The sequence below is a fragment of the Dreissena polymorpha genome, chromosome 3 (assembly GCF_020536995.1).
Source record: "Dreissena polymorpha isolate Duluth1 chromosome 3, UMN_Dpol_1.0, whole genome shotgun sequence".
NCBI classification, from domain to species: Eukaryota; Metazoa; Mollusca; class Bivalvia; order Myida; family Dreissenidae; genus Dreissena; species Dreissena polymorpha.
Genome location: NC_068357.1, coordinates 144,832,900 through 144,843,105, shown reverse-complemented (window position 1 = coordinate 144,843,105; position 10,206 = coordinate 144,832,900). Strand labels below are relative to the sequence as shown.

The window sequence follows — 10,206 nt, the reverse complement described above, 5'->3', positions numbered from 1 at the left end:
CACTCACTAATCCGACCAACCCGCTAATCCGCTATTACGACCACTTTAATCAGTACCAATTATCGATATTGTTCTTAATTGACACCCGCCAAACGACCAGTAATTTTCACACCTTACTTGATCTGATGTTGTGGTACTATCGGGCTTGTGTACGAAGCCATTCTGACCCAATTAACCACAATTAACGACAACGGTTTTTGGCATCGATTTGCGACACAGGTGTTAGATTTTCGGCACTTGTTATAATTTTTAACCCTTGATTGACAATTAGCTATTATTATTATTGAGTCTTTGATGGGTAAATTGTTAGTTGTTTGGTACACACTTTAAAGATTTATTACGGCGAATAATTTAACAGTTAGGATATTTGAGTAACACGGTTTTGTTCGTGATGGATATAAAAACCGACTTTTATACCATATCGTTATTCAAAATGGATAAGCGAAAACGGAAAGAGTTGTGTTTAAAAGAAAAGATTGATTTGATCGACGCAAGTGATGGGAAATCTCAACGACGATTTATTCGGCATTGGAAAGACTCGGGTTCAAGCTATTCTAAAAAGAAAATCTCGACTTTTATTCGACAAAATGCTAAGCAGACGACAATTGACTCATTCGTTAAGTAAACATCAAGGATCTTGATGAAAAGTACATATACATGTATTTACACTTCTTTAATGAACAACTTGAAATACTATCTTTGTACAATGTATAAATACAATGTATAAACGGATGACTGTTATATTGTATGCAAACAGATAAAAGTTCAGTGAATATTTACGTTGTTGTAATTATATGTCCATCAAATTCATGAAAACTCAGAATTAAGACCACCTCGCTATTAAGACCACTTTTGAAAAGTCCCACAAGTGGTCTTAATAGCGAGTTTTCACTGTATCATTCAAAAACTATTTTACTATTTCGAGTCACCGTGACCTTGACCTTTGACCTAGTGACCTCAAAATCAATAGGGGTCATCTGCGAGTCATGACCAATGTACCTATGAAGTTTCATGAACCTAGGCCCAAGCGTTCTTGAGTTATCATCCGGAAACCACCTGGTGGACGGACGTACCGACACCTGGTGGACGTACCGACCTACCGACATGAGCAAAGCAATATACCCCCTCTTCTTCGAAGGGGGGCAAAATTAGTCTAAGGTTAACCAAATTGTGACCTTCTGAAAAGGTCTAAGGTTAACTAAGAATTTAACCTTCTGAATAAGTCTAAGGTGAAGCAAGAATTTGACCTTGAATAAGTCTAAGGTTAACCAAGATTTTGACCTTCTGATTAAGTCTAAGGTTAACTAAGAATTTGACCTTATGAATAAGTTTAAGGGTTAACCAATAATTTTGACCTGAATTAATTCAAAAGTAGGTCCAGGTCAAAATGAGGTCAGGTGATGTGGGTGTTTTGAAATGTTTATATATAAAAGTTTTGTAATAAGCAGTATTGATGTAAGACATAATGTATCATTTTTAACCAAAATAAGTCTTAATCCAGAGGTAAGTCAAGGCAAAATGAAAACAGTTGATGTAGGTGCGTTTATAGCATTTACAGACACCATCCATGCAAGTATCGAGGCTTTTTACAAAGCTTTATTGCTGTTAGAAAAAACTGTTAACTTTGGATTAACCAATAGTTTGGACTTTCTGAAGACTTAACTAGTCCGAAAGTAGATCAATGTCAGGGTCAATAGGGTTATGCAGGTGTGTTCAATCAGCATGATTGTCATACAAAATATGCCAGGGGGAATAAATCATCTTTATGACAAAAGCAACATCAGTAAATAGCATATTTGCACCAAGAGTTTTTCCTCTGTCTAATCTATTCTTCTGTCTAACTTTCACGGGATTTATTCACAACTACATGCAGTCTTTTGCAAAGTATTTTTATAGTTATGTGAAAACCTTAACAAATAAAACTTCACAGATTAGAATTTGATAAAACTACTTACATCTGTTCATCTATTTCATCAATATTTCTATCCACATTCACTTGTTCATCCTCCTCTTCTATAATTGCTTCTGATACCTGATGAAAGATATTTAAAGTGGCAGACATTTTTTGCAAAAACTGCTCTGCTTTATAATAACCTCAGCTTGTGTATATGATCATTAGAGCATTTGTGAACATTCATGAGGACATCTATGACAATTGATGAGGGTATGTCAACACTGATGAGGTTATGTGTTTAAAGGGTATAAGTGAAAATTGATGACAGATTGCAAAAACACCTTTAAGGGTAAGTGTAAACATTGATTATGGTATGTGGAAAGAAGACTTTAACCTTTACAATTGATTTTTGTTTATAAACAACACCTAAAATTTCAAAGACCGTTTTGCAAAGTTATGGCCATAAAACTGTATTTTAAGTTTTAACCAATAAACATGGTCTATTGAACATGCCACTAGTTTCCAGAGAGTGATACAGCACTTACGTGGGTCTCCTCTTTCAATGTTTTCTGGAACAAAGCCCACTCCTCCTCCATCTTGTCTACATACTCCACCTTGCGCACCTGAAACAAACACACTCAGTCATATTTGCCCATGAGTTTTTTAGATGGTCTCTTTAGCGACCGTCTAATGTGCTTGATGTAAAATTCAGGTCGATACGGCCTGGGTATGATTAGCCCAATTCCCGCTTACACTACGCGCGAAGAAAGAGTTGTATAATTTATGCAAGAGGTTTGAGTTCTCCAATTATGTTTATTCACAAATGGAAACATTATATTAATATCGTGTTAAATGCAATAGTTTCGAATGGTGTTTTATAGAAAAGAATAAAATTTTCGCTCATCTCATTCATAAATCTGAGGCTGGCGATAAACAAAGGGGAGTCCGGGTGAGAATTACGCACTAGTATAAGGTTACGCTTGTTTATATTCACAGGTCTCAATTAATAACACGTTGACCACGAGTTCAACAATTATTACAGGGATACGATAGACAACATAAAAATGATTCATTATTGCTGAAACTGTTAAAAAACATTTAAATATAACAAGAATATTCTCTTAAAAATGTAGTCTTGCTGTTTTGAAATAAGGTTTGGAATTTTGGTTTCTAAATAACTTAATTAAAAACAAAAGTTTAATTATAGTGTTTTTTACTTTTAGTCGCATATTTACCGCATTATAATGTGTGTTATAATAGGCAAACCATACATTAGTAAAATTCAATCTGCCTTCGCACATAGAAGGAATGGGTCAATTAGGTGCTGCGTTTCCTTTGCTTACTTCAGTTAGAGATCAATTCTTTACGTAAAAGCAATCACAAGGCCCCGGCTTCAGAGGAATTGCGGAGCGTTCTTACATAATTAAAGTCGTAGTCGCATGGTATTTGCGTTTAGCGTCCTATTTGGTCACGTGGTTCTTTTTCGCGGGTGTTTTGGCATTCATGATATGAGGCTATTAATAGATGCGCCTGTCGATAAACAAAGGAAAGTTTACGGGCGATAACAACGCAATAGGTTACGCTCTCACATACAACTCAATGACGTAGTACAGGTTGTAAATTGAGAGATTTGGGAAAAAGTTGACGCTTATTTATATTCTCAATTTATAAAACGTTGAACATAAGTTCAACAATAACTTCAGCGATACGAAAGACTAAAAAAAATCATAATCGCTTAACCCGAATATAACAAATAATTTTTAATAATAATACGAATGACCTGTTTCATAACCTCGTTGAAGCTACTACATCGGGTATTTCTGGAAAGCGTTCTTGGTTCTCAACACATAGCGGCGATCTTTTGTATTTACGGGTGCTAGCAACGCAATAGTAGAAGCTTAGTAGAAGGGTTAGCTTGTTTATATTCACAGTTCTCAATACATTGACAGTTGGATATGAGTTCATCAATTACTCAGGCATACTATAGGCAACCTCGAAAATGCTTTATAATTGCTAAAACCGAAAACAACTAAATATATTATATCAAATATATTTATAACAATACATGTCTTTTAAAAATGTAGTCGGAGTATACGCCGACTTTGAAATAAAGTTAGCAATTTACTTTTCTAAATAATTGAATACAATTAAACAAAAGTTAAACTATTGTGTTGTGTTTTTCACTTGTAAGCTGCATATTCACCGCATGAAATGTGTGTTAGCATTGTCAAACCACACATTAGTGTGAGTAAATAAAAAATATACTACGGGAGAGCACTTCATATGTGTCCTCATATGCCTTGTTATGAGTATCTTTCTTCATTATCGAAATATATCGTATGTTTATATTTGATTTAAACGCAGTTTTCTTTCGTCACATTTAAATCACACGTCAATAGCGCTGTCATGCGAAAATGGGTCTTATGCGTTTCGGCAAGTGTTTGTTAAACCCAACATGTGCTCTTGCGCAGTCAGGCCATAGGCGACGCTGTTCGCTTTAAAATCACTCAATATGTTATGTTTCTCCTTACCAGAAGGAGGGATAGCTGAGTGGGCTATTTATATGATGGGCGCATATGGAATAAGACCCATTTTCGCATGACGAGGGTCATTACAAATCTCATTGCGAATTGAAAATCCCACATTTAAAAACAATGCTTTTTGATACAAAATTGAATTCAAAATAGCAAACTTGTTAATAATGGCAGCCTATCGACGCATTAAGGAATGATTTCCAGACGTGCTGACCAAGTACGGCAAACATTGTGGTATGATAATTAAACGATTTTCTCTTATCGTGACACTATACTATTTCGCTAATGATTGTTTTCTCATCTTGGAGGCGAAATTGAAATTCTGCGAGATGGATTGTAACGCGTAATTGTAACAGGGCCACAATTTGTGTCGTTTGAGCATACAGAGAGTAGTCCGGAATTCCTTACACTGAACAGTGCTACATCCTTTGAATTGAGCACATACGCAGTGATGTAGCAAAAATTCAGAGGTTGTATCTCGAATCAGCTTATTAAATATTTCGAAAATATTCATGCGTGTCTGTTGGCGTTATGTTAAAGTCACTAAGATGAAAACTGAAACAGCTTCGCCTAAAAGCGCATTAGTGCTCTATACCTATGTTTATGTTAGCGTTGTTGACACCGTGTGAACTGCTCGGGTAACAAGTAAAGCATAAACAGCAATGTTTATATACTTTTATTCCTCCATATACAAGATACGAAGATTATTGTATATTTTGAATTTGTATATGGTGTCAAAAATCAAAAGTTTTGTACACGGAACTTTCATTATGAATTTATATTCTTGGTGAGATAGTCATTTGATATTAGAAAAAATATTCCTTTAATATGATGGTGACTGCAAATTTTCTTTATATTAAGTTCTCATTACCATTTTCATCATACTTTCTTTGCTTTCAGAACTTCCAAAAAAGCATGCTGTTTTTATTTTGTCTTAGTTATTTCTATGAAATAATAAGGATGATAAAAAGTGCACACAAAACTCGACCCGTGCGCTATGACACACACTTTTTAAAGTTGAATGGCGTGTGTTCATTTCAAACTTGCGATTGATTTTGAAAAATGAATTGCGTGTTAAATTATGCAATAGCGAACATCTTCAGTGCCTTCAGCGCTTTGATTGTTTATGCATGCATGCACGCGTATGAACATAGGTGTGTATGTTTATAAATTTCTTGAAAGATTTGCAAAATCTAGAGCAAATTAGCATGGTGCTGTACCCTGCTTCTACTTGTGTCCCCTTGCCATAACACTGGTCTGGTCAACAAAAGAAGTGTACAAGATTTCAGAATGTAATTACATTTTTACAAATATTGAAGAGTATGTTTAAAAACCTCAATTACAGGTGTTTGACAATACTTTTGAACTTTTAAGCACTGCCAGTTACCTATTTTGACCCTTTATCTCTTCCTATCATTTGACACAAATAAATCAGAACATTCTAATAGTGATGTGTAGTACTGGTTAGAACAAGATATGATTTATTTAAAACATATTTATTTCAGCATGATTGCATCGAAAGCCTTGGGTTCATTAAGAAACTCTCAAGCCTATGCCCGGGAAAGAGTCTGTGCATGGCGTCTTTGAAAAGATCTTGAAAAAGCTCCGTGGGTGGGGATAATTAGGAATCATTAGATTTTCTGTTAAGTTTAAGGTTAAAGTGTTAGATTTAAGAATAATGTTTGAGTATGAGACAAGTATACCGTTTGAAAATTAATTAGTTCAATAATACAAATATAAATCAGTATTTGCACTCTTGTACTGTTCTTAGCTATTGATTTAGAATTTTCAGTCCTGGATTCATTTAAAATAAAAGAATTTTGGCAAAGAGGACCTCATACCTTGGCATCTTGTTTTGGGTCATCAAAGAATCCCTCAGGCAATATGTCTGCCATGGCAGTTGGCTTGGCAGCATCTTCCTCTTCGTTTGCAGTGGAAGTACTGGGAATTACACTGGAGTCAAAGAAATCTGTAGAAAAAAACACACTCCAAAACTGATATCTACAAAACTCCATGCCCATAAAGAAGGACATCATAAGTTAATCAATTAAAAGTATTGCTTTTAGGATATAAATACAGATAAAGACAAAACATGAAACTTTTGCTAACCATGGGTCAGACTTCCAATCGATAACAAACACAGATCTCTTTAACTGTAAAATATGTTTTCATCAATACATAAGTTATTTAAATGGTAAAGAGCACAAGAAAATACATATATATTATCCAAGGGTTATGAACTAACATTCAGTCGCCGACTTTTATTCTTTTTATACTTATTGTACAGAGGTATAAATAAAAACAAATATCCCCCTCACAAAATTAAAACCACTTACAACCATGTCCATTAAAAGATCAGTACAGAAAAGCCAAACCTGCAGGTAACCCAGAGGCCATTGCCTTTGTTGAAGTAGATGATTTTGCTGCTTTGCTGTTAGACTGTAAAGTTTCATCCGCATAAGAATCAGAGTCTGAACTGTAATGGGCAAGTAATGCTGCTTTTTTTGCCTTCCCTTGACCAGAGTCCGACACTTTTCCATTGTCAAAGAAGTTGGCTGGTATGCTATCAATAGTGATTACAATTTGCGTCACTTACAGTACATATAAGTAAGTATCAAAGCAGTAAAGAACGTGTTTGATTGATAATATTAGAAGGTTACTTACACCACTAAAAATTGTTGCAATAACTTTCCTTTTTATTTAAACAAGGGCTGTTTGAAAAACAAGCATGCCCCCCATATGGGCTGTCAGTTGTAGTGGCAGCCATTGTGTGAAAACGTTTTTTGGCACTGTGACCTTGACCTAGTGACCTGAAAATCAATAGGGGTCATCTGCGAGTCATGATCAATGTACCTATGAAGTTTCATGATCCTAGGCGTAAGCTTTCTTGAGTTATCATCCAGAAACCATTTTACTGTGTCAAGTCACCCTGACCTTGACCTTTGACCTAGTGACCTAAAAGTCAATAGGGGTCATCTGCGAGTCATGATCAATGTTCCTATGAAGTTTCATGATCCAAGGCGTAAGCGTTCTTGAGTTATCATCCGGAAACCATTTTTCTAAGTTGAGTCACCGTGACCTTGACCGTTGACCTAGTGACCTGAAAATCGATAGGGGTCATCTGTGAGTCATGATCAATGTACCTATGAAGTTTCATGATCTTAGGCATAAGCGTTCTTGAGTTATCATCCAGAAACCATTTTACTATTTCGGGTCACTGTGACCTCGACCTTTGACATAGTGACCTGAAAATCAATAGGGGTCATCTGTGAGTCATGATCAATGTACCTATGAAGTTTCATGATCCTAGGCATAAGCGTTCTTGAGTTATCATCCGGAAACCATTTTACTATTTCGGGTCAACGTGACCTTGACCTTTGACCTAGTGACCTCAAAATCTAAAGGGGTCATCTGCGATTCATGATCAATGTACCTATGAAGTTTCATGATCCTAGGCCTAAGCGTTCTTGAATTATCATCCGGAAACCATCTGGTGGGCGAACGGACATACGGACGGACCGACATGTGCAAAACAATATACCCCCTCTTCTTCCTAGGGGGGCATAATAAAATGACTATGACTATACATTTGTACAGTGATTATGAATGACTTTATATTGTACTGGTTAATGAAACATGAATTATGAGATGATGAAATATTATTCTTGTGGTAGCGTTTCTCAGTACTTTGAAAAATTATTCAGTTGCACAAAAACACTTGTATCAATGGATTTCAATATATTGCAAAGTGTCCATATATGTAATTACGTTTTATTATGTTCCTCAAAAAGACATTCCAAGGTACATATATTACCTTGTTTTTGTGGAGACCGCTATATCTTCTGAAATTGAGTATACAAGTAAATATCAACTTGAAAAAAGTAGCATTTTAAAAACTATACTGGGCACATCACTAATGGCAAACAATTCAAATACAAGAATACTGAAATCTGATTTGAGACTCCAGAAAACTAATATCTGATTTCTGATACCAGAAAACAAATATCTGATTTCAGATACCAGAAAACTAATATCTGATTTCAGACACTAGAAAACAAATATATGCTTTCAGACACCAGAAAACAAATATCTGATTTCAGATACCAGAAAATTAATATCTGATTTCAGATACGTGAAAACTAATATCTGATTTCAGATACCAGAAAACTTATATCTGATTTCAGACACCAGAAAACTTATATCTGATTTCAGAAAGAAACATACTGAGTTGAAAGATCGAAACTCAAAACAACCAAGTCAGTTTTTCTCTAATGAAAAATATACTACAAAGCATGTTGCAAGCATTGTTCTTACATGACACTCAGGTTTTTTTGGGGGGCTGATTTTATAGCCGAAATTCGGATATATTCCCAATCGCAAAAAGTATGCTTTTTTCCCAAAATTTGCTTAAAAATTCCCAATTCGGAAAAAAACGCTAATGACATCGACTTTTTCGCTTTTTAACAAAGCGTGGTCCGATGCGGTCTCGTACCTGTTTTACACCATACCTCAATTTGGATAAAGTCGGCATTATTCGTGTGCCCCATATTCTCCTTGTTGTTCTGGTGCTTATTATAATTTGTATGAAATTAAAGCGTTTTGTGATTTGGCTGAATGGAAAACAAAAATGTCGCACAATTCAAATATTACGTGAAAAAGATCCTAAGCGAAAACCTGGCTGAACAAAAACTGTTGCTTTTTTTAAGCAAGCGTCATTAAATAAACAAACGTCATCAACAAGTACAAATTCTCCAATTGAAACTCTTTCCATTGTTAATTATAGTAATTTAATAACAAGTGACTGTTCTGCATCGTCATCGTTGATTTCCGAAAGCAAAGTGCTGACAGTGATGTTCAACATGTTGAAAGCAGTAGTTCTTCTGAAGAAGATGAAGCACCTCCTAATAAAATGGTGCAAGATTGTTTTCCTTGACAAAATATGAGGCCAGGTATACATCATACATATGGTTGTACTAAAGTGTAAAACTGTTGAACTCTTTCATGTAGTTTAAATCCCAATTTATTTTCCTAATTTCCTGAAAATGCTGACAAAATTCCCAATTTCAAAGCCATGGGCTTTCTTCCCAAAAAGCTGAAAAAAAGCCCTGACACTTGCCCATTTTACTTAGAACAATTAACAATATAATTGTCGTCAAAGTCCCCAATATACAACAGAAGAATCAATTCCAAACGTGAAGTTGTTGTATTTTCATCTTGGAACATATTGTGGCCTATGAATGACACCACTGGTAACAGCAGCAACTTTTGTTCTTACATTTGGGCTTGACATTTGGTAAAAGTGAAGCCTAGTTCTCATTAAACAAGAGCACCACATAACGGGTGCCACGCTCGGCTACGGGTGCAGTTTTGAATAAATGAAAGCTTGTCCGATTTTTTTTTTTTTTTAAGGTCACAGTGACCTTGACCTTTGACCTAGAGACCCCAAAATGGGTGTGGTGTGTAGAACTCATTAAGGTGCATCTACATATGAAGTTTCAAAGTTGTAGGTGGAAGCACTTTGATTTAGAGCCAATGTTAAGGTTTTAGCACGACGCGGACGGCAGATGGCGGACGACACGACGAGCTGGCTATGACAATACCTCGGGTTGCGAAAAAGCCGAGCTAATAAAAATAATTCATGCTAAAAAACAATAATGTTTTCATTATCATTGCTTATCAGCCAATAAACACCTCTTAGCCACTATAATTCTTAACTATAAAACTACTTTGTTTACTCTACTGTATATGCATCAGAATTACATTATTAGAAAATCAACC

The 10,206-nt window shown here is 35.4% G+C and overlaps 1 protein-coding gene across 1 annotated transcript in view; it reads right to left on the bottom strand.

The window, feature by feature from the left end:
• LOC127871851 (zinc finger protein 830-like) overlaps positions 1-10,206 on the bottom strand; it is a 39,342-nt gene that overhangs the window by 2,758 nt on the left and 26,378 nt on the right. Inside the window, exons 4-8 of the mRNA XM_052415106.1 lie at positions 8,243-8,270; positions 6,804-6,991; positions 6,270-6,397; positions 2,440-2,517; positions 1,956-2,032 (exon numbers count right to left, since the gene is read on the bottom strand). Coding sequence (XP_052271066.1) covers positions 1,956-2,032; positions 2,440-2,517; positions 6,270-6,397; positions 6,804-6,991; positions 8,243-8,270 — 499 coding nt within the window. The remainder of the gene's footprint in view (positions 1-1,955; positions 2,033-2,439; positions 2,518-6,269; positions 6,398-6,803; positions 6,992-8,242; positions 8,271-10,206) is intronic.